General features: G+C 44.0%; 1 protein-coding gene and 1 long non-coding RNA gene across 4 annotated transcripts; both read left to right on the top strand.

Moving 5' to 3' along the window:
* The first annotated feature begins 4,601 nt into the window (after positions 1–4,601).
* RANGAP1 (Ran GTPase activating protein 1) lies at positions 4,602–23,604 on the top strand. 3 transcript variants are annotated; one of them, XM_068191380.1, is made up of 15 exons: positions 4,602–4,765; positions 5,834–5,961; positions 6,869–6,928; positions 7,591–7,770; positions 8,608–8,742; positions 9,919–10,077; positions 10,251–10,364; positions 11,846–11,945; positions 12,491–12,568; positions 12,942–13,099; positions 13,585–13,698; positions 14,019–14,121; positions 15,801–15,889; positions 17,724–17,845; positions 23,134–23,604. In XM_068191380.1, the coding sequence occupies exons 1-15, from the start codon at positions 4,654–4,656 to the stop codon at positions 23,201–23,203; spliced, it is 1,722 nt and encodes a 573-aa protein (XP_068047481.1). In that variant the 5' UTR covers positions 4,602–4,653; the 3' UTR covers positions 23,204–23,604. The 3 variants fall into 3 exon arrangements, with proteins under 3 accessions (XP_068047481.1, XP_068047482.1, XP_068047483.1); XM_068191381.1 differs by having other exon boundaries at positions 12,491–12,575; positions 12,955–13,099; XM_068191382.1 differs by lacking the exon at positions 17,724–17,845 and having other exon boundaries at positions 23,134–23,282.
* LOC137474632 (uncharacterized) lies at positions 18,286–18,529 on the top strand. Its single transcript, XR_010999440.1, has 2 exons — positions 18,286–18,405; positions 18,464–18,529. It is a non-coding gene; the product is annotated as an uncharacterized lncRNA (long non-coding RNA).
* Positions 23,605–24,031: the final 427 nt, after the last annotated feature.

Below are 24,031 nucleotides of genomic sequence, written 5' to 3'. Positions count from 1 at the left end.
AGGACACCTCCAGCCCTGCAGCACCTGTGAAAGGAAAAGATCTCACTGGTGGATGAGAAGAAAGGTTAAGAGGAGGTGAGGAAAAAGGAACAAAACCAAAACATACACACAATCAAGTTATGCTGGAATAAACACTAGTTTTTAATTTAAGAACATTCATTTCCAAGACTGCATTTCTCAGTTGAAAGTCATGTTGTGCTTTCCTCCATCCCAATTTCCTTTGTCTCTAAGACTGGGAGGTGTCCTGCAAGGTCATGATTTGGCATGTACCACTCCTCTCATGAAGTACAATCTTTCCTTAGCAGTTAACACGAAGATTTTCACAGTTTGCAAGTGCAGTTATTGAGGTCTCAGTCTCATGTGCAGGTAGTCAGCAAGAGTCAAACACTGCAAACCGAAGATTTTCACAGTTTGCAAGTGCAGTTATTGAGGTCTCAGTCTCATGTGCAGGTAGTCAGCGAGAGTCAAACACTGCAAACCCCTGCTACAAACCAGATACAGTGTCATAGAAGTTGCTTTGATATATAAAGCTATTTTTAGGAAGAATGAATGTATGGATCTATCCTATAATGGCATGGTACACCTACATTCCAATATAGCTGCACCTATAGTCAATGCCTTTGTTCTTGCCCCTCTGGCAAAACCAGTATTTGGGAATGACAAGGAAGGGAATCTGATGTATTTGATAAGATCCTGCTTATTACTAAAAATTGTGAGGAACTTATATCCAGTGCCAAATTTCTTGCTTATATTTTCAGGTTCAAGCTCCTTCTCGAGACCACACTAATTTAACTCCTCATCAGCTGTATGTATTCTCACAGCTTTATGCTTCTCACATGCAGCCACAGTCTAGTGTCTAAATCGTTCTTCATTTTCTTCAGTCGCAAAAGTAACTTGTCTTACTATTTATGAGGCTGGTCACCCAGCACCATCAAATACCGACATTCTTTCCTTGGGTCCATACAAGCATTTGCTGTTGCTTATTAAAACCGCAGCTGGGAAACTTGTGAGAGACTGGAAAATGCCTCTTAGAATGTTTTGGGACTAAACAGCAGAATAAATCCTACCTATGGCCCTGCTCAATAGCGGCATCTGCCAGGTATCTGCCACCTGGCATGCCACCTACATTGGTGCCCGTAGGTTGCAGGTGGCAGAGAAGGGACAGAGGCGCTGTGCAAACCCACGGCAGTAGCAGGCAGGTCTGTGCACAGCTCACTCTGCCTCATCCAATGTACTTTTGTTCTAAACTCAGGAAGAAAATGTCATGCACAATGTGCACACAAGGCTGTCACACAAACCAAGGCTTTTTTTCCATCCTGAACCAGGATTGACTTGGCACTCCAGGGTGAAAGCAGCAGATGAGAGGACATAGTCATATGCTGTGCCACTGGAGGTTCAGGTTGGCCATTAGGAAGAATTTTATCACAGAAAGGGTGATTGAGTGTTGGGATGGGTGGCCCAGGGAGGTGCTGTTGTCACCGACCCTGGAGGTGTTTTAAGACTGGATGCGGCACTTGGTGCCATGGTCTCGTTGATAAGCCGTTGTTTGATCATAGGTTGGACTCGATGATCTCAGAGATCTTTTCCAAGCTAACAGATTCCGTGATTCTGTGAAATGCCTTCTTTAGCAGAACGGTCTGACAGTAACATGCGAGTACGAACAGGAGACCCCAGGGCCATTATCCAGGCGACGCTTCTCATCAGAAGGCGCTCGTGTTCCCCCTGCGGGCTGGCGGGAGCTTCCCCAGCGACACTTCCGCGAACGGGGCTTGTGAGCGCGGCCCGGGCCCAGCCCCGCTCAGGCCGCCGGCCGCACCCGGGGCCGAAGGCAGGAACAGGACTACAGCCCCCGGCGTGCCCCGCGGCCGCCGCCGCGCGCGCCCCGCAGCCCCGCCCGCGCCCGGCGTGGCGACACCGGCTGCGGTGCGGCGGCGGAGCGCGTCCCGTGGCGTCACGACGCGGCAGCCAATCCCGGAGCGGGGAGCAGAACTGCCGGCGTTCAAATCCTCCGCCTCCCCCGCCCACCCGTCACCCAGCGGCCCCGGCGCGGCGGCGGCGTGAGGCTCCCGCGCCTTCCCCGGCGGCGGCATCCCCGAGGAGGTGAGGTGAGGGGAGAGGCGGCAGCCGCCGCCGTTGGCGGCCGGCGCAGGGGGCCTGCGTGAGAGGGGGCGATCCCGCGGGCTGCCGCGCTTCTCCGCCCCGCCTGCGGGGGGCGCTCCCACGCGCGCCCCGCCGACGCGCAGGCGGGGGTTCCCGCTCGCGTCGCGCGTGTCCGGCCGCGGGCTCCTCTCCCCGCGCGGAGCGGGAAGGGGCGTTCCGGCCGTGCTTTGGGCCCCGTTGCGTGGGGCGGGGGGCAGCTCCCGCGGGGGAAGAGAGGAGCCTTCGGCCACCCCTGGAGCGAGCGACGCTGCGGGGCTGTCAGGAGCTGGCGGGGCGGGGACCTCGGGCTGTCGCCCCGCGCTGCCAGCTGCCCCGGTGCTGCGCGCACAGCCGGTAGCCGGCGTGTTGGCCGTCGGGGTCGACGAAGTGTTGTAATTGAAGTATTCCTCTAACTAACCTTTTGGATCGTTGGGGAACGTAAAGTTTCATACAGCCCTTAAGTGAAAAGGAAACGTGTCTTTAGGCGTTTCCAGATCTTCTTGGTTGTGTTTGCCAAACAGGCTAACTCTTCTTTTTTTTTTTTTTTTTTTTTTTTTTTTCCCAAGAGCTTTCTCAGCGGAAGAATTAACAGTAAAGAGACCTGTGGTAGGTTGACAGTTGGGTGTGGGTGACATGTGCTGTAAAACATGCTTCAGGATGTGTATATTGAGTTTAGGAGGTAGTCTATATGTAAGGTGAAGAACAACAAAGGAGATTGAAGGGAAAGAGAAGCCAGGTGGATGTGAACATCTGTAAGGAAGATGATCATAGTAGATGGGAACTGATTTTTAAGAGTAAAGTTGTTAATTGAACGAGGTGGACACACTGACTTCTGCAGATATTAACTTCTGTCCCTGTCTTGTAAAGCCTTCATGGTTTGGAGGATGTCCTCTTTTTCTTTCTTCTCGGTGTTAGATTGGCAGAGGCTGGGAGTGTCCTTGATTTTGGTATCCTGGTGTCTGGTAGGAGTGGAGTAAGTTATGTGGGTTTGATGCCTTAAGTTTGAGCTTTCATGTAGACCAAACAATCTTATTCCAGCCTGAGAACCAAGGACACTGTTGCACCTTCAGACCCAAAAATTGTGAGCAACAGCAAACTGAGGAGAGCCATCCGGGAGGATGGGACTTGGTAACCTGAAGCTGAAATTGGACAATTGACCCCAATTTGTCAATGGACCAAAACTCATAAAAGTGTGAAACCTCGTGATCAGGCATCCATCTTGGGTGGAGCCACAGCCAGGCTCTTGTACTGCCCCAGCTGTATACTTTGAAGGCCTTTTAATAAATACCTACTTTATTCATTTAACACCATCTAGCCTCTGTTCAGGTAGCCTCAGTAGGCATCAGTTTCTTTCTACTGGCAGCACCTACCTGAGAGGATAGGCATCCTAGAAAAATTATGTTCTTCAGCCTTGGAGACTTTCACCCCTTGTTTCCAAAAGTGATATTAAAATTAAAGACCCCTGAAAAGAGGTCATACTGTGGAGAAGCTGGAGTCTTCACAGATGGGTATCAGGAGAAGAGTATGTGGAGGAAAATATACAGCTTTCATATAGAGGGTATTTTAAAACCAGCACCGTTGACCTCAAGCAGCTACAAGAGTGTGGGGTCGTTTCTAATCAGACAGGAATGGAAGGGAACCAGTTTTCTGTTGTAGGAATGGAACTTCATCCCTTCTGATGTCTAAAGTCTAAGTGTGTGGTTTCTAAGCATTAGTTCTGTGTAGCCTTTTATCCCAGCAGAGACAGCGGGATAAGAAATGTACTCTGTTTATCCTGCTCAATGGATGGAGGCCAGTTCCTTCAGACAGTGATTAATTTTCATTAAATAATGCTATGCAGATGCTACCAGCCATGGCTAGCTTCAAACATCTGCCCCAAGGCTAGATGCTCACTAATTTATTTTGAGTGTTAGATCATCCTGTTTAATGTGTGATGGATTTGTGTGGAACATCTGAAAGGAAAGAGCACCCAGGAAGCTGAGAGAGTTTTGTATGCAGCACACACAATGTTTTCAGCAACTCGATGGTTCTGGAACTGTGCTGACACGGGCACTTCTGGGAATATCACTGAAAAGGAAAAGCAACTGTGTTCATGCTGGCTTGATTTGGAGAGCAGGGGAAGCATGCAGCACATATAATTAAAGGATGGAGTTTGAAACAAGAGGGATATTGCATTGTAATTGTTAATCTTGCACAAGGAGTAACGTCTTAATGTGGCCTTAATCCATAGTTTTACCTACTGTTTATTTATGAAGTATATTGTCACTGTTGGAAGAATCAGCACCATCGACTGGCTGGCTTTGGAGTATTAATCTAGCTTAGCTATCTTAATTGAGCTCTGGGGAAAAGTAAGTTATGACATGGAAAACTCAATTAGATATCTGACTAACAAAAACCACATCAGTGTTCAAATAAATATGGTTATTTGTGTAGATTATGTATTGTAGTTAGAGAATTTTTATGATGATAGTTTCTTTTATTTGACAGTTCTTACCTTTTGGGAAAAGCGGGACAATGGCCTCAGAAGACATCACTAAGCTTGCAGAGTCGCTTGCCAAAACCAAAGTGGGTGGTGGACAGTTGAGCTTCAAAGGCCAGAGCCTTAAACTCAACACAGCTGAAGATGGTAAGAGGAAATACCCTTGTGCTTTGGAAGCATGTCCCTGAAGTTGTAAAACCTTGTGGTAAACTTTCTGCTAATCCTGCATGGACAAGTTGTCATATCTGCCATGCAGGGGTCTGTCAGCTACAGCTGCTTCTGATAGGGATGTTTCCTGCCCTTCTGGTACCCTGCTTTGACCTGGAGCCTTGGCAGTGCTGCAGCCACTCGAACTGCGATTTGGGTGCCTGGTTTGCAGTTGTTGTGTTCTCGGTGTTCGCTCTAAGTGCTTTTGACAGTTACTGGGCGTTAGAAGTCAGTGCTCCTTTTAAAAAGAGTAAACAAGTGTATCACAGCTCTTGGAACAAGATGGGCACAGAGGAATGGGCTCATAGGTTAGCCTGCTGCAATAGTTTGATTTCTTTCTTTTTTGTTTCTTTCTGTAGTATATAGCAAATAATATATATTGTATATATACTATATAGTTTTTTGGGGTTTTTTTTTGCTAATGCCAAAGGTGGAGCTTTTTTATAGATTGGTTTAGTAGTTCAAAGGCATTGTACTATGAGGAAAGGCCTTGGAGCTTGGGAACAATAGCAAGTGCCCGTTGACAGGAGAGACTGCAGCTTGCTTCTTTGCCTAGCCTAGGATTACTGTAGAGCTAAATTGTTCCACCCTGACATGTTTGCTAAACCGACATTAATTCTGATAGTCGGTGGGAACTTTTTCCTGTTGATGTGACACTAATGCCTGTCAGCTTTTAACTTAGTCTCTGCACCTCTCCAGGGACTTGCACTCTAGCTTTTAAAGCATGTGCTGAATGGCAGAATGATTTTATTGGGGAAGTAAAGAAACCTACTTTTGCAAATAGGAGGATGGCTATGAGACTAGAACAATAGAGTTATGTGAAGGCAGGGTAGGGAATGGAGTGTGTTCTTTCTGGTGACCTGACACTTCAGCTCTGTTCCCATTGCTGTTTCAGGCGTTGTTCTAGCTGTTTTTGCTAGAGGTTGACCAAGTTTTACTGGATCTCAGGGTTACTGTGGTAACCAAGACAATGGTTAAAGGACCAACTAGATTATCTGCTTCTTGCAGCTGAAGAAGTGATCAAGCAAATTGAGGAATTTGATGGCCTGGAAGCCTTGCGCCTGGAAGGCAACACAGTGGGTGTGGAGGCAGCAAAGGTTATTGCCAAAGCCTTGGAGAAGAAAAGTGAGCTTAAGGTGAGATTCTTAACTGGGGGATAGTCGAGGGGAAGAAATAATGTGGAAATATTGAAGGCCTCTCTAGGCTCTTACTGCGGAGACCTACCTTGAGTTACCCCTGAAGCTTGCTTGGTGGCTCTTCCAGGAGGAAGAGCAATCTTAGGAAAATACAGCATAACTTGGACACCTGAGGATAATGGGAATACCTTTTGCATTCCTAACTTCCTGTTTAGAAGGCTTCCAGTCTTAAAGCTGGGAAGCTGTGTGAGGAAGAGCCTCTACTGAAGCCAGCATCTGTAAACAAAGCCATGGCAACAAAATACTCAGTTCAAATTAAGTTCTCTGAAAAACTGAGTCGAATCTTATGGAGAGTGAGTCTTCAGAGAATGTCTCAGTAGGGAAGAAATGCAACAGGAGGCTCGTCTTTGCTCAAGCTATGTTTTCCTGCTATTACTCTAGCCTAATGTTAAGGGGATGCTGTGCTACTAGAGGCACTACACTATCCCTTGAAGGAGAGTGATATGAGACATTGATACGCATTAATCACCCAAGTGTGGCATTTGAAGTAAGTTCAGGTTGTTGCACTTCATACCTTAGTAAAATCTGCATTGCTAATGTATTCTTCTGTTTCCTGATAGTTTTTTCAACGGCAATTTTCTCAGCAGAAAATAACTCCAGCTTGAACACAAGCAAGAGTTCTTGTATAATGTTTATAAGTGTGAATTTGTTACTTTGTCCTTGCAAGTGAAGTGATTGTAACACGATTCTTGCAGCTCTTTAGTACAATCAAATGACAACCCAAGGGAAGGGAGACAGCATTAAGCTGTCTCCAGTGATGTAAAGCATCTTGTATGTGTAAATGTTTATTACAGCTGAGCTGACCTAAATATTTTAGTGGGTTTTATCTGTATACTTCTTATTTTAGAGGTGTCATTGGAGTGACATGTTCACAGGCAGGCTAAGGTCGGAGATCCCTCCTGCTTTGGTAAGTAAAAACTAGATCTGAGATTTCTGACTAATATAACCTCTTTTCTCACCTGTCGTGCTTTTTGTGGGAGTCTGTATTTTGGTACAGAGCTGATCCTTCTCTGTGCTGTTAGCACTAAATGTCTCAGAATAGGTGAGTGGTTCTCTTCTACTCTTCCTGTGTGAGATGGAGAGGAGTCAATTAAAGGTTAAGTGTGAGTCCATGCTGGTGAAGGAGCTTTTCACTGGGAAAAACCATCTTCATGACCCAGTGGATAAAGTGAGAGCTAAACTTTCTAAGTAAATCATATAGCTGTGTCTTCTAAGACCATTACAGTGCTCCTCATTTCCGAGTCCTCTGAATCCAGAACATAAACTCAGCATTGATGAAGACAGTATTTCTTTCAGCAGTGTGGACCAGGAAATTGACTTTGAAAAATATTTGACCTAAAAAGATGGGATAGTGTCTTGGTAACTGCTTTGTGGTTATCTTTTGCTTTATTTTTGCAACTTCCTCTCTGTATTTAGCAGTAAAGCTTTATTTCCCCATGCAGCTTTGCAGAATGTCTTCCAAGTGGAAATTTTTTTTTTTGCAGCATCACTGTCATACCTAGCCACTGCAGTGATGCTGTCACTAAAAGGTAATCTATTCCCTCGCACTGCCATCTGTTTTCCTTACAGATCTCTCTGGGGGATGCACTCATAGCTGCTGGAGCCCAGCTAGTGGAGTTGGACCTGAGTGACAATGCCTTTGGGCCAGACGGTGTGCGTGGCTTTGAGGCTCTGCTGAAGAGCCCTGCATGCTACACTCTGCAGGAACTCAAGCTCAATAACTGTGGCATGGGCATTGGTGGTGGGAAGGTAAGGGTTATCTCCTTTGGGAATGAAGCTGGAAGCAATCTTTCGTGATGGCAAACTCCCCTGCTTAAGGCAACTACAAGTACACCAGGTTCTTCAAGCTTGGTCTAGTCAGGTTTTGAATATGGAGACTTCACAAGCTCTATGAATAGCCTTTCCCAGTGTTGAACAGCCCTCACAGTAAAAAAAGGGAGTTTGTGTTAAAATGGTGTTTTCTCTGCACTTTGTGTGCAGTTGTGTCGGACTCTCTGCCTTCTTTATACCACCTTGTCTCCTTGTCATGCTGGCTATTTTTACACATGGATAATATCTCCCCAGAGCCTTTTCTTCTCCAGCCTTAATAATCTCAGGGGTCACTATTATCCTTATGAGTAAAATTCTCCAGTTCTTCAATTGTCCTTGGTACCCTCTGCTGGACTTTTCCCATTAAATCCATGTGGGAGCCTGGACACTGTGCTTGGGTGCATTTCACAGGGCTAAGTAGAGAAGGATCTGACCTCCTGTGAGTGCTTTTTCCCAGGACAGCCCAGCAGAATTCCTTTGCTTCAAGTGTGTAGTGGTAGCTCATTGTCATCTTCCTACCCATATAAGCTTACCTGATGAGAAGCAAAATGTTCTTGATGGCTCAGTGTGTTTAAGTGTTGCAAAACTATCAATTCTTGCCTGAGACCATTGTGCAAGTGTTGCAGGTAGAGACAGTTTTATTGTATACCCTGTTGTAGAAACAGGTATGTGTCAGTGATGCTCAAAGTATTTCTCAAGAGGTGGATCTACAAAACACAGTAGAATTCCTGTAGAGTGATATGCTGGGGGAGTATAAGCTGCTTGTTTTATCTTTAGATATTGGCAGCTGCTCTGAAAGAGTGTCACAGGAAATCAAGTGCCCAGGGCAAGCCTCTTGCTTTAAAAATATTTGTGGCTGGCAGAAATCGTCTGGAGAATGATGGTACCACTGCCCTGGCTGAAGCCTTTGGGGTGAGTATCAAACCAGAGCTGCTTTGCCAGCAAATTGGAGCAAGGTATGATTCAGTGTTAGTGTTAAAGATGATGCATGGAGAGTTTGCATCAGCTAGGAGGCAGGAGCTGGTGGTCTGTTCACTGAAGTCACAATGTTTCTTGCTGCTGAAACTGGAGTCTTCAACAAGTGGAGTTAGAATTGCTGACTGAGTGTTTTTGTGACCTAAATTTCCAAACACATAGCTGGTCACTATGTAAAGTAGTTACCTGAGGGAGAAATAGTCATCTCCTGAGTAATTTAATAGTCCTATTCCTTTTCCTCTCTCTATGCTAATGGTTGTTGACTGGCACTGGGGTGGGTATCCCAGGTTTTTCTCTTGAGTTCTGCTTTGTTCAGTCATCTGGCAAAAGCAGCCCAGTGTTTTTGCTAGGATTATCTAGTCAGAGCTTGAACTGTTGTCTGGCTTTCTCTAGCTGTCACTGGCCACTTGCACTTTTGTGGGAAGAAGACAATTCACTGTGATTGGGGCCACCTAATTCCCTCTTCATACTTCAGTTGTTGCTAGAAGTGACTTCTGAATTACAATGCATATTGACAATGATATTGCAGGTTACAGGTTGACTTTTTTTGTAAAGAACTGCCTAGATGTGATTTGGATTAATCAGTAGTGATGGCAAAAATAAGACTTCTGAAATACTAGAGTTGTATAACTATGTGATTCATGGAGAATCAAAATTGAGTGGCACTATCAAAATGGGGTTAATTACTGTGTTATGTGACATGCTGTTTAGTCCATAAACCATATTTGTACTAGGTTTCTTACATGTTTGTTTCTGTGGTCAGTGCTACATGTAGATTTTAATTAGAAAATTGAAGTGATGTTGTGTGGTGTATTTCAGTGTTCTTGAACCACAGGTGAAGAACTCTTGTTTTAAGTTATTTAGGACAACGATACTTGTCTCTTTGAATCAAGGGTTTGTGTTTATCTGATACTTGCCATGCATCTGTGATTTAATTTAGATTTGTGACAGAATTGCTGGTAAATAATTCACTGCAGGAGAACCAATGGAGTTTTGAAACTCAAAACAATTTTAAGTAAATTCTAAAAGGGGAGCAGTATACTCTCAAGCTGAAGTTGAATTGAAGCTGAATGCTTTCTAAAAGCTTTTTTTTTTGTCTACATCCTTTCCCAGATCATTGGGACTCTAGAAGAGGTCCATATGCCACAGAATGGAATTAACCATCCTGGCATAACGGCACTGGCACAGGCCTTTGCCGTCAACCCACTGCTTAAGGTTATAAACTTGAATGACAACACCTTCACAGAGAAAGGAGCTGTGGCCATGGCAGAGGTGAGTTGTTTTAAGCAGTTGTTTTGGGTTTTGTCTCAAGTCTGGTCGGTATTAGCACCTTTGGGTTGGTGGAACCATGTCATGTTGCAATAGGAAAGATGGCATTCCAGAAGTAATAGGATGTTCACTTACATGCGTGTCTATTTTCAAATCTCTGCTGTTTTGCTCTGCAGACTCTGAAGGCACTTCGTCAGATTGAAGTGATCAACTTTGGGGACTGCCTGGTGCGTTCCAAGGGTGCTGTTGCTATTGCTGATGCTGTTAAAGAAGGGCTTCATAAATTAAAGGTATTGTCTCCTTGCTGTTCAGCTCTTTTGAAAAATGCCATGTTTTTCATTTCATGTTTTTCTGTTCATTCTCCTACCACTACTGATTACTTTAAGATAGGATTACTTTAAGGTAGGATTCGGTGCAGGCTCTGTGCTCAGAAGCAGCAAGCTGTGATATAGGTCAGCGGCATCCCACCATCCAGTGAGGGCTGTGCTATGTGGAGGTGTACCAGTGATCTGGTTAGTCTTTGCTTGATGTTTTTGCAGCTGTTGGCTCAACTCAGTAAGTGCTACTCAAGAAATCTGATAATGGAAGTACCTGCTATTACAACTTCCCAGAGCTTCAAGAATGGGGACTGACATGAAGGGGACTTGATGAGCAGCTTGTCTTTTCAGCATTTCATAGCTCATACAGTTAATGCTTTTTCTTTGTTAGAGCATCAATCAAGGGTCCAAATATTTTTAGTTTTTTGGTGATACCACAGCCTGCTGCATCAGTGTTTGCAGGACTGGAATCTGACGACTTTCTGGATAGGCTGAAGTCAAATTAATAACATCAGCAAACTAGGATCTTTAGAAACACCTGCCATGAGTCATAACTACCCTGAGATAGATGCTGAGCATATGATTCCTAATCTTGCAGTCAAAGACAGGAATTAACCTAATACCTATTTGTGTGTATGAGCCTATAGAAAGAAGTAGGTTCTCTGTGGTGTGTGATTCCTTGCTTGGGCTTCTGCTGGTTCTACTGGAACTTGTCTGAATCTCCCAAGCATACTTAAGTAATGGTGTATTGAGATCAACAGACAGAAGTTAAGTCATTTTTCCCAGAGCAGAAATGGTTAAGGGAAGGTAGCATGAAGCAATTGCAGCTGATTCTTTCTGTTCAAGGACTGTTTCCCTTCTCCTGTTAATATTCAATCCCTTCTCAGGAAGGGATTGGTTGAGCACAATGTGATATGGTGGGGGGATGGTGTCTGGCTGTTGAATTACTTGACTCTTACTAGTCCACATGGTTTCTCTGTTGGCTGAGTCTCTCAGAAGTAGTACCGCTCATGGCTTTTTTTTTTTGAAGGCCTTAACTTGCAACTGTGGTGTCAAAGGAAATGTTCAATCTGTTTAGTACAGTAGCTGCCCTTTTTCTGTTGGACATAGTGGAATGGGAGTTTTGGAGTGCTCTTGAGACCCTTGATAAGAGAAGATCTCCAGTCAGCTGACTGCTAAGGACTGAAATGTCTGCTACCTTTTAGGTGAGCAGTGATTTGTGAAATGGCCACCTTTAGTAGTGCTGCTTGTAACTACTAGTATGTTTCAAAATTCCCTTTTCAAGTATATGAGTTTAGGAGTATGTCAGGCTTTATTTTCAATTAATAACTTTTTTTTTTTCTGGGAGCCTCTTCAAATGAGTTTTTCCAGGACACTTGTGAGGACATGAAATTTACGGGTATGATAGATCTTAATAGGAATTCTGCAGACAAAATGTCCTTCTGCATTTTTAGGAACTGAATTTGTCTTTCTGTGAGATCAAGCGAGATGCTGCTTTGACTGTTGCTGAAGCTATTGAAGATAAGACAGAGCTGGAGAAGTTGGATCTCAATGGTATGTAGGTTTGCTGGATCAAAATATGTATGGTTTGATTCCAATGAGAAACCACTAGGAAGAATGTTGATGGAACCATATATTCTATTATTTCAATTGTCAGCATACAAAAACAGTACTCAGTAGCTGAACTTGCATGACCTTGAGAACATTTATGTGCAGCTGTGCAGAAGAGTGTGATTACTTTGACTTTTGTTGGCTTTTGCTGTTCATACCTTGGGTCACTGCATTTCACTGGTGCTGTGTTGTGTGTCCTTGTTTTAGAATCACTAGGAACAAGAGCTATTTAGAGAAATAATAGGAAGTCTCTCAAACTCCTGAAGCATTAGGGGTTTTTCATCTCCAACCATTGTGTAATGCTGCTGAAATTTGTTTAACTGTTTGATTCTGTCCGATAAGTGCAGTTTTGTGTTGCTGCCTCTAAGGTGTTGTGCAGTATTGGCATGTAACTGATTTCAGAAAAGAGATGGACAAGAATATACAGGTAAGTCCTGAAGAGCAAACTTGTGTGCATGTGTCAAGTCCACTTTCCTCTGTCAAACTAGGTAACTGTCTGGGAGAAGAGGTGTGCGAACAACTCCATGAGATCCTTGAAGGCTTCAATATGGCATCAGTGCTGGGATCTTTGAGGTAGGCATGGTACCAAGAGTTTAAATTGGAAGTTTTCTGACAATTTTCATCAACACTTTCATTGACCTGTTTCATTTTAAAATAACTCTCTCATTGCTAGTGGATGTTGATATGAGTGTGGAGCACAGCCAAGAATTAAACTTGTCTTGTTTTCATTGATGGACTCACCTCAGCATAAGTAACTGGGTGTGTTTGATCTTTTCTTGCTGTTCTCTGGGTAGTGATGTCTGAGTGTCCTGTTGGTGTCTTTTAGGTGAGATGCGCTTCTTGCAGTAGGACTTTGAGGAGAGGCTGATCTTTTGTTCTTGACAATTTGGAGTTCCAGTGTACAGGAATTCCAGGTGTGTAATTAATGGAATGTGTAACATTCTAACCTTAGTGATGATGAAGGAGAGGAGGATGATGATGAGGAGGAGGAAGATGAAGATGAGGAGGAGGAAGAGGAGGAGGAACAGCAACAGCTGAAGGAGAGAGGAGCAGAAGAAGAGGAGTCACTGACTCCTAAGAAGATAATTGATTCACAGGTGAGCTTACTGCCGGATAGATTTTTGGTTTCATCAGCTGGAGAAGAGTAAAGGAGGAAGTGAGATGGTGGAGTCTGACCTTGAAGTGCTGACAGGCAGTCACATTCCTGCATAGGCTGGCACTATTGTACCAGGGAGATAACATTCAGGAAATAAAATGGATTAGCTGAAAAATGTGTTTTGTTAAAGTGCGCGTGTTGTACACGTGTGTGGAGGGAAAGGCTGAGTAGCGGTTGTAGCAACACATGGGTAGCAAAAGTCTTCCATGTTCAGAAAGTGGTGGGGACCTTGGACATGCAGTGCCATGCCCTTGTGCTAGCATGTCCTGACCACTTCAGCTCTGGGCTTAGGTCAGCCTCAGGCTGTCTTCAAAGAGAACAGATTCTGGCCTGGCATAGCTGTGCCCTGAGCTGTCCCATCTGCTTTTGCTGAACCAATTGATTTACTTCCAAGAATAAACTTGAGATGAATTCCACCTGTTTCAGGCTTCAACTCCAGTGCCATCTCCTCCTGTGGATGTTGCCACGTTCCTTGCTTTCCCATCACCAGAGAAGCTGCTGCGACTAGGACCAAAGTGCTCTGTCCTGATAGCTCAGCAGGTAGGTGAGCTGGTGCTTGTCTGGGCTTGATTTTCCTTGCAAAATTGTTTAATTGCCAAAGGTGATAAGTTGATCTAGATTTGCATCTTTTCTCCAGTGATCCCAAAGAACCTGATGGAAGCAGATGATGCAAATAATGCTTAAACTGGCATCAGAGCTTCTACATAAAATAATTGTTTGTGTTGTTTGTGCCTTCTGATATGGCCAAGGCAAAGCTGATGCCACTCAGCTAAAGACTGGAATTCTTTCCATAGCCCTAGCAGAGACTCATGTTGTGTAGCTGTCTAGCAGTTAACTGATCTCTGTTTTTTCCCTTTCAGACAGATACATCTGATGTAGAAAAAGTAGTTGCAACCCTCCTAAGGATATCCTCGGTCTTCAAAGATGAAGCCCCAGTGAAAACAGCAGTGCATGAAACAACAGGTGATTGGGCCTTTCTTCCCATTGTGGTGTGACCTGGTTCAGTGCCACAGACACCTCTGCAAGGAGGACAAGGCCCCTGTGAGCCAGGCCATTGGGCCTTTTTGTCCCTGGCAGATAACAAAGTGCCAAGCTGTGCCCTGCTGTTGTGTAGAGTGGAAGATTGATTCTGAACCTGGCATACTTGTGCTGCCAAAGCCTGTCCCTGTTGTAGTTGCCTGATGCTGCCTTTACTGCATCTCCTTGATGCTGGGCTGTCCATAGCCAGTAGCTCTGTATTTTGAGGTCAGTTACCTTTCCAAGGCTGTTTATTTAAAAAGCATTTTGCAGGAAGTAGCCTCCCTAGTGTAGTGTTATGAGATGGTAAAGAGAGACCTCCTAGTTGATGTCTCTTATCTTTAATTTCTTCAGGAAGCAGATATTTCCAACATGGGGCAAGACACAGAAACCAATGTTCCAAGAAGGGACCATTTCTCACACTATATTGGAGTAGTAGTTTGGGTTAGGTCTGATTAGTGTGTGGACTACTAGTATATCCCTTCATGATTTTGCTTGGAAATAGGGATTTCCAGCCAATCCTGGGCATCTGATCACTGTCTTTCATTTTTTCAAATCCCCCAGCAGTTCAGTTCTCCCACACGTGAGCTACCCATCATTACTGTGCAAAAGAATTGGCTCAATTATTGTGAAGACCACTTAAAGTGGTGTACTGTGCATTTCCCTGGTTTGGAATTCATAGCCATGGTGAAACTCTTGTTTTACAGACAGTGACACAATAGCTCTCTGCAGTTGGTTGTGGGTCGAATCAGTGAAAAATAGTCAGTTGGCACCTCATTAAGCTAGAGCACCTTGGCTCATGCCTGTTATGAGTTGTCTCCAGTAAAAAAATGGAACAAAGGGTATTGCTGTTGTCCCAAGTGTGTTTGTTTACCCATTTATCTGTATTCCTGCTTCTTCAGGAAAGGTAGAACCTGGCAATTACTTCGATAAAAGCAGTCATCAGCTGACAGTGAGGGCCCTGGTTAATGTCTGGCACTGTTCTACAGCCACTCCAGTGAATTCTGCCCATTCTAAGAAAACAGAATGGTCAGAGGTCAAAAATGGGTTACCTTGCCACCTTGTACACATGAGAGGTTAAAGCCTTGGTTTGCCCATTGTTTGTGGCATAGTATTAGTCCTGAGGGAGCCCAGAAAACAGGTGAACAAACTTTGTCATTGTGTTCTCTCATTCTTTGTGGTTTCAAATGAAAGGTGAATTGTTGCTGGCCTTGAAGTCAAGGCACTCTACCTCTTGATGAGCTCTAGCTCATCTGCTCATGTTTGTATGCATGTTTATATGTATGTGTACACATAGCATGCATGCTCAAAAGCACTGAGCAGAACATCTGGTGATGCATAGGACTGGGGTGTATTGCATCTGGAGCTTGGCAGTGTGGGAATTCTCATGTGGGCTTTGTGTGTTTTGCTGGGTGTGCTAAATTTTTTTTTCCCCTTTATACTTAAGGGGTTTGACCTGTCTTAATGTTTCAGAGCTTATAGCTACAGAGACAAATGAAATCTTAACAGATACTATATCACAAAACCAATTTAACAGCTGAGTTTCTGTATGATCCATTTTCATCTTAAATCCATAAATGTCCTTTTTCTGTGTTGATTAAACTAATGTGCTTATCTCTTTTTAGATGCCTTGATGAAAAAAGCCTTCAGTTCTGCCACATTTAATTCGGATGCATTCATCTCAAACCTCTTGGTCCACATGGGACTACTTAAGGTGAGGAAGCAGGAAAGAGTTAAGTCATGGTCTGTTCAGGCTGTTGAAGGCCAGACTGGCTGGAATTTGGGTAATTATGTTGCCATGGAAGCAGCTGGGTGCCAGTGCCTGCCTGGTGCCCAGGGGCAATGGAAGTCGTAGGGTCCAGCAGAAACTGCAAATTGCAAGGTTGCATTAGAATGAAGGATGTGTGCCCTTTTTTAATGTGCTCTGCATTGTCAGTCATTCTCTGAAGGTAGGGAGGCTCAGGTAGGGCAATAATGCTGCTGCTGGACTATAAAAGTCATATCAATGTTATTAGTTATTGGGGTCCTTTAGGGCATTTTTTGAGAGCATGTCTCAAAAATGTGTATCATTTACTCATGCCAGATCAATGGCATTCAATTTCATGCTTTGGAGACTCTTTGCCAAATGCTAGTGTTAAATAATTAGTTGCAATGAATTAACTTTCTGTGAGAAGATGGAGGGTCAGTAGGAAGCCTGTGATTTTCATAGAATTAATAGCTTTATTTTCAGTGAGGTGATTTTCATAGAGTTAGTGGCTTTATTTTCAGTGAGGTGGCTGTGGAGAGGTTATCTCTGCAAAGCCTTAAACACCTTTGCCTGCTTGTGCTACAAGGGTTAGTGTTTCTCACTGCCTCAAGATCTGGAAGCTGAGAATATAAACTTGGTCGAAGACAATTCTAAACTACAGAAAAGCCATAATCTGTTAGAGCAGCCTGCTATTAAACAGGTTTGTCAATGTCCTTCTGGTAGTCTCCAGCTTGGCGTTCACACCCTCACTGACATGTGTGCATATGACTTAATTTCCTAAAAATCAGTTTAGCCTCTCTCTGTATTCACTGTATACTGGACCAGCACTGAGCTTCCCACTTCCCAGAAAGGTTAATGGAACCCAAGGTGGTATTTGGTTCTGCAGAATGCCTGTTTTGAGGACTGCCACCTACCTCTTGCCCATGTGGAAAGTAGCAATATGCATGAGGCACAAAGCACAAACCTGTGCTCCTGAGGAAGTCTTTTAGGACAGGAAGTGGTGATAAGGCCCTGGAGGATCAACCTGCTGATTCACATCTGTGATGTGTCAAATTCATCCCCAGTTCCCTACATGTGGATAAGGTGCATATTCCATTTTCAGTCCTATGTAGCTGGAAGCATGTGAGCAACAGATATTCTTAATACTGTGAACTCCAAGGTCCTACAGCAGGAACACAGGTCTGGGTCTTGTCTGCAGAATGAGGAGTTTTGTTGAAATGCCAGTAGAAAAATACATGAAAACAATGTAAGAGTTGGGACACGTAGAGTAGCATCACATTAGGAATAAGAAATAACAAATGCATCATGTAAGCAAGGGGATATTTTGGCTTTATCTTGTACATAACTATGAGACCAGGTCTGGGAACACTGCATCAGGTTCTGGAGGGAGCCTGTCAAAGAGCTGGAGGTGGTATAAAAATGAGCTACAGAATAACACAATAAAAATTGCTAAGGCAACTGAATTCTTTATGGACTCAGGTCTGGTGAAATTCCTCAGGAGAACACTTGGACACAGAGCCTCTGAGAAGATTTGACTGTTTCACTTGCAGGTTCACTACTTCCCTTTCCCTATTAGTACTACTGTCAGTTGATAAGTTCTAGAATGTTCTTGATACATTGTTTCAGGTGCTGGGAGACAATGGAATTGGCTACCTTTGTCTTGTACTTAATTGAGTGACCAGCTTTCTATCCTGCAGTATGTGGAAGCACTTCATTCAGCAGAGACTTACTTGTCTGTGAATTACAGTGGGTTAAATCAAATCCCAGTTCTCTGATGTCTGATTTCTTGTCTGTTTGTCAGAGTGAAGAGAAGATCAAAACTGTACCAAGCCTCTATGGTATTCTTATGACCTTGAACCATATGGTCCAGCAGGATTATTTCCCTAAATCCCTGGCCCCAGTTCTCTCAGCTTTTGTTACAAAGTGAGTATTGTATTTGCCATGTAATCTTCTCTGTGGGAGTTGGTGCAACTGTTGGAGGGTTAATAGCTGCATGTAAGCTGTTGTGAAAGCCCACTATAGGTCTGTTCTGAAACTGAGAATTAGTAGCTTAATGGGGCCTCTATTTTATCTTGGTTATTGCGGTATGTGAGGTTCAGAATTGGAAAAAAATTCTAAAGAGGGAAGTTGGCTTTGCAAGGAAGTGGCTCTGAACAAGAGACTGCTAATACCTCTCACAGAAGAGCTTTTTTGAGCTTAAGGAAACCTGCTGGGTTTCTGGCCACTGTATGAGGGAGCTGTGGGTACACTGGATCTAGCTATGCCCTCCAAGTCATCCTTTAGAGTTAAGAGGGTCAGCAGAGCTCTGCTAGAGTTGTTACGCTGTGTGACACTGAACACTAGCAGATGAAAGCTGCAGAACACAAAGACTGAATTTGTTTTTAAATAGAACTTCCTACTGTGACAGCAACCAAGTTAGTGATTTTTTCTGAGAACTGAATGGGGAGCGCAAGTACTGAAGAAGCTGCTTTTACTGACTGCCTGTACTGAATGTTGTTACTTCCACAACAGGTACAGAACTAAGCCCTGCCCCCACTTGAGCTTTTTTAATGTATTAAATGGCTGTGGAAACCGTATCTCTCCTAAATTAAATCGGTGTCAACTTCAGCATTGATTAGATTTAGGGGGGAAAAAACCCACCAAATAGACTTGCATACTACTGTTCAGTAGTCAAAGGAGAAGCAGTCCAAAATTGTCACTCCAGGCAAAACAGCAGAGGCCTGAAATCTGTTTGGAGCTTGATGATTGGCTCGGCATGCGCCGTGTGCTGTGTAGGGTGAGAGCAGCTTTTAGCAGGTTCCAGAATGAGGCTGAAGAGTTCCTGAATTTCATGGTGTATGGGTTAGCAGCAGCTGCTTAGGACCCCTTGCTGGTGTAAAGTGGAGGCATTAGGTAGTTGGGGTCAGTATGAAACATGGACAGTAGGAGCGCAGTCAAATACTGGTTATCTGTCATGGTTCTGCTGGGCTTGGAAGCTGGCCAGTTGTGATGGGGGGAAAACAATTTTTCCAAGCGTTGGTCTGGCTGAAGCTGTCAAAACTGATATGTAGCAGTGGCTTGTGTCTATAAAGACCAACCATGCTAAGGTGAGTTTTGGAAAATAAAGTATCTTGTTTACACATGTGCAAATGCTGACTGGAGGCCCTTCTTCTGGAACACTTTGCCTGCTGCCTCCTATCTTTGTGTTGATCAGGTTAAGGCACTTAGAAGCCAGTGACTATGTGCTTTACCAAATGAACAAATATACCTCCAACTTGATCATGATAGGTTTAAGCAAGAAATGCCAGGACTTGCCATGTGAAGCTACCCAGCTGTATCACTGAATTTCTGCTGTTTCCGACACTGCGGCCTTGCTCTTGGTTATTGATCAAGCCCCAGCCCTCACAATGGAATTTAAATTGCTGGAAGCTGAGAATACAGGAGAAAGACTTTGGTTTAGGGCATTTGACTGTCCTAATTCTATATGTCAGGCAGCAATGCCTGACGATTTTGTTGAGAAAAGATAATTGTCTCCCCTCTCCATGTACATGTAGGCTTTTCCCAATAAATGTTTTTCAGCTGTAGCTGATGCTGTATGTGACAAAATAAAGAGTAAAATTTGGGTCTTCATGAATTCATCAACACCAACCCTATTAAAGCCAGAGCCAGCATTTCACTACACAAAGAAGAGGGGAGAGTCGCCTGGTGGAAGTATGAGGCTGTTCATAGGTTCTGTAGAAGCTGAGTGAGAGCTGAGACCCTCCCTTAGCGGAAGGCAGCTCTTCCTCTGGTATGTGCCAGTGGTAATGCCAAGCCTCCACCAGTGTGCTAGGAAATGCTGGGAGTGGAAGTTTTCTGCTTTACAGACTTGTTGTAAGCTGTGATTTTAGAGGGAAACTTTGGTCCTCCATAATGAAATCCACACTAGATACAGGCAGTCTCTCTCTGTTATATAAACACAGCCCTTTCTTACAATGCTTTCCCATAAGGGAACAAGGACAACAGCTCTTAAATTTGTGTCTGGGTAAATGTAAACAGTTCAAGAACCCCACAGTCCAGTTAAAACAGCCTGTTGTCGTTTCACCCCAGCTCCCACCAAAGCCCCACACAGCCATTTATTCTCAACCCAGTGGGATGGAGAAGATAAGGGGAAGACTGAAAGTGAGCAAACTTGGGAATTGACATGAAGACTGGTTAATAGGTAAAGCAAAAGCTGCATCTGTAAGCAAAGCAAAACAAGGAATTAATGAATCACTTCCACTATCTCCAGGAAGGCTCCATCATAGCTGGCTTCTTCCTTCTGCTTTATCTGATAAGCATGATGCTGTGTGCTGTGGAATATCCCTCTGGGCAGCTGGGGTCAGTTGTCCTAGCTGTGTCCCCTCTGGCTTCTTGTGCACCCTGGGCCTACTTGCTGCTGGGGTGGGGTGAGGAACAAAATGCCTTAATGCTGTATGAGCACTGCTCAGCAGTAACTGAAACATCCCTGTGTCAGCAGCACTGCTTCCAGCACAAATCCAAAACACAGCCCCTCCTGTGAAGAAAATTATCCCAGCCAAAACCAACACACAGCTTCTCACCTAACCTCTGTCTCTTGTCTCTTCTTGGAATTCAGTCAGAGTAAAATTGCAATCCTAAAGTTAAACCTCTACCTGGTTGACCTAGTAATGTTCAGAAATCATCTGGCCTCTGTTTCTGTGACAAACCTAATTCCACTCTGCCAAACCTATAATTCCTTCACTTGCAGAAAAATAATATGCATTTTTGTGGAATTTCCTTTCTTTTCTCCTTTTGGTTTGCGGATAGCTCTTCTGGGCTTTTAGAGCTGTAAAGTCCTTGTAGCTGCCTAGGCCAGAGCTCTGCTGTCATTCACTGCAGTGGGGGCTTCTGAACTAGGCACTTACCTCCTTCCTTTTGTGACAATTTGTTATTGTAGGCAGTGTTCTCTATTCAATAAAAATTACAGAATTGTGGGTACAGACTGTAAACAGCATTGATCTTACTCTGCTTGCTGTCAAGCCTTATTTGGGTTTTTTGGACACAAGAGGGTGCTGTGAATCCACATGTGCTTTTCCATAAGTTTTTAGGTGGAAATACTGAAAGTATGTGGATGTCTGCCTGCCCACTTGAGACTTGCTGGAGGTGATGGGGTTTGTGTTTGGTTGGTTTTTTGTTGTTTTGTTTGGGTTTTTTTTATGTTGCTCTTTGCTGTTGAATTGCATCACATCACTGGTCTCTTCCAACAGTCTGTAGCATAGAGTGGCAGGCAGGTAACTCCACAGCAAATAAGGAGAATTTTATTGTTAGAGGAGGCTTAGTGTCAGGAGAGGCGGCTGAGGGATCTTGTCTGTGATCAATATTAGTGGTCCAGGTTCTGTATTTCCAGAAATGGGCAGCTGCCTGGATCAAACCAGCTCCCTCATTGCAAAGAGGGCTGGATCTTCCAAAGATGAGGGCTGAAATTGAAATGTGTCTCCCAGCCACTTTGAAGATAAACTCCAAGCTGTAATTTTGTGACACTGTGTGTTCAGTATGAGGCATTTAATGGCTCTTGGGGGGAATAAAATGGTTAGGTCTTCTCCAGGATATGCTTCTATTAAACAGCAGCAGCTATGGAGTGAAGTACCAAACAACCTCTGCAGAAATTGGTCATATGCTGTACACCTGGAGGTGAACTCCTTGCTCCTTCCTAGATATTCCACTCTTTATTTCAGCTCACCCTTTTCCCCAGATTGAGTAGGCTTCACAGCTGTTAATTGTTAAAGGTTATTTTGTTGTGGTGAGGTGGGAGAGAGGTAAAATTAATGATTTCTATTCTCAGAACAGTTGAAAACATTGCATTAAAATTCTTTGGAGGAAGCTCCCTAATGGATGGACTGAGACTGGTAAAAGTTTCAGTGACACCGAGCCAGCAATTAGCCTGCAGAAACAGAAATATAAATTAGTGGGAGGAAACATTACAGAAATTTAGCCTCATGTTAACCCTGCTGTGACTGTGTTTCCATGGTTTAATTTCAGGGAGCAGATTATTCTGTGTAAATCTGATTTCGCTACTGCATCTTCTGTCTTGGGCCCTTTCGGGTGACATTCTGCATGTTTGTGGGCCCATGTTCTGTGGGCCACCTGAAAGGTGGCCCTCTTGCCTTTTTCCTAACCTGCAAATGAAAATTCGAGATAATTCTAGTAAGGAGGTAATATAAAAGGGGATCTTTATTTGAAGACCTCCAGAGGCAGTTGTGGAAAGATGTCCACAAAAGTCCACCTCCCTCCCCCAGGGGCGAGTACATTTTATAGGTTTTAGAAAACTAGCATAATTGATAAGAAGCACCAGTTAGGAGGACAAGTGTTGATGCAATTCCCCCCCAGGTCAAGCCCCTTCTCTGGAACCCCCCCTTTAGCACTATTTGTACTTTGTCCATGAAAATGTATCTTGAAGAGTTGTTCTCATCCTTGAGAACAACCAAGATAGCATGGAGTCTTGTACCTCCTGGAGCTTGGTGCTCTGGAATTTTTGTATTTCTGCTTAAGGAAAGGAAAAGTACTGGGAAAACTGGTCATTAATACAATAGATTACAGACCTGCAAATACATGTGTGAAGAATACATGTATGAAGAGAACATAGAAAAAAAGGCAAAACCTAAACAGCATCAGCCCAGCAAAACCAGTCAGGTGTTACTTGACCTCAGGGAAGAGTAACAGGCGGTTATGCCGCCTCTTTTAAAGACTTTAAAAGTCCTGAGACCAAAGTGACCATCTGATTATAGATAGCAGATGACTTGGTGAGAAAAGACTGGAGTGCTCACAGGATCATCTCCTGTGTTTTGGGGCTCTAAACAATGAAAGTTGATGGGAAAAATCCATTGCTAGAAGAGAGGGAAGGGGGTTTCCACCTCCATCATTCTACCCAAAATGAGACACTGGGCTGCAGAGATAAAAGTCAGTAGCAGATTGTTTATAGTTATGGAAATAAATGTTCTGATTCTTGACCAATGTCTTCCTGACTTGGACTCTCAGGAGAGAGAGTTTTCCACAGCAGGCTCTGAATGGGAAGCAGTGATCTGGGCAACAGTGATGGAATGGTATTGGAAAAGATAACTGAGGGCAAAATCTGTAGGTTTTGGGGCATACACATCCAATACATTGAAAACAGTGTTTATTTGCTTAGTCAAAGGCAGACACAAAACCATTATTTAATTCAGTATTTTAAATCTCTCTCTCCCTTCTTTCCACAGACCCAACCGTGCTCTTGACTCCTGTTCATTTGCTCGCCACATGCTCTTACAGACTCTCCACCAGCTGTAGGAGACAAGAGATGTGCCCTTCCATCCCCATAGGACTGTCATCATCACAGAACTCGGAGCTGTGGAGAGGGAGAGGATCCCAGAGCACATACAGACATGCTGTCCTTTTTTTTCCCCTGTAGGAAATCTGTCCTTCCTTCTGCATTCATAAAAGAACAAATCCAGCTGAATTGTATTCCTACTCCTCTTGAAGTGATTCCCTGGTCTGTAAGGCAGGTGCTTATGCTAAAATAAGTCTGTACTGCTGTGAGCTCAGCATGATCTGAAGAGTTCTCCAGTTTGGTTGCATTGGCAAGGGTGCCAAGACTAACACAGGGCCCAGAAGAGCTCTCATCTGGATCCAAGCCAGTTGGGCATTTTATTTTATTTGACTTTGACCTGCCTTATAGCATTTAGCACTGTGCCAGAGGGAGGCTCTGCTGCTGCTGCTGCCCTGCTTCTCTGGGCCAAGGGGTTGCTGCTCATGGGTCAGAGGGGTGAGGTGTGATCCCCTTTGGTTCTTCTTTCAAGTCTGTTGTCAAAGGCAGTGTGTGGCTGATGTTTATTTTAATGTACTGTTCCCCTTTGGCTGTGGCTTGGAATATTTGTGTAGTGTGGCTGATCCTGGTGGCCATTGCTTAAGGGAGCAAAGATATTTTATTGTAAATTTTTTTTGCCATTGCCTGTGTTGTTTTTTCCTGCCCTTTTCCTTCTCACCCTAATTAAATAGGCTTGGTTTGGAAATGAATACAAGCCATGAAATCCCTGTGGAATGTGTCCCTTTCTCTTCCCTTTGGCAAAACACTGGGCCTGTGTACACTGTTCACACGTTTGAAAGCCAAGCACGTGT

Source organism: Anomalospiza imberbis, chromosome 5, assembly GCF_031753505.1.
Source record: "Anomalospiza imberbis isolate Cuckoo-Finch-1a 21T00152 chromosome 5, ASM3175350v1, whole genome shotgun sequence".
Classification (NCBI taxonomy): Eukaryota; Metazoa; Chordata; class Aves; order Passeriformes; family Viduidae; genus Anomalospiza; species Anomalospiza imberbis.
This window is presented reverse-complemented; position numbering and strand designations above follow the sequence as displayed.

Excerpts from the sequence above, each read along its gene's own strand:
- RANGAP1 (XM_068191380.1), top strand. The coding sequence starts at position 4,654 with ATGGCCTCAGAAGACATCACTAAGCTTGCAGAGTCGCTTGCCAAAACC. Across the intron at positions 10,365-11,845 it reads AAGGGCTTCATAAATTAAAG|GAACTGAATTTGTCTTTCTG; the intron begins GTATTGTCTCCT and ends CTGCATTTTTAG. Across the intron at positions 11,946-12,490 it reads GGAGAAGTTGGATCTCAATG|GTAACTGTCTGGGAGAAGAG; the intron begins GTATGTAGGTTT and ends CTGTCAAACTAG.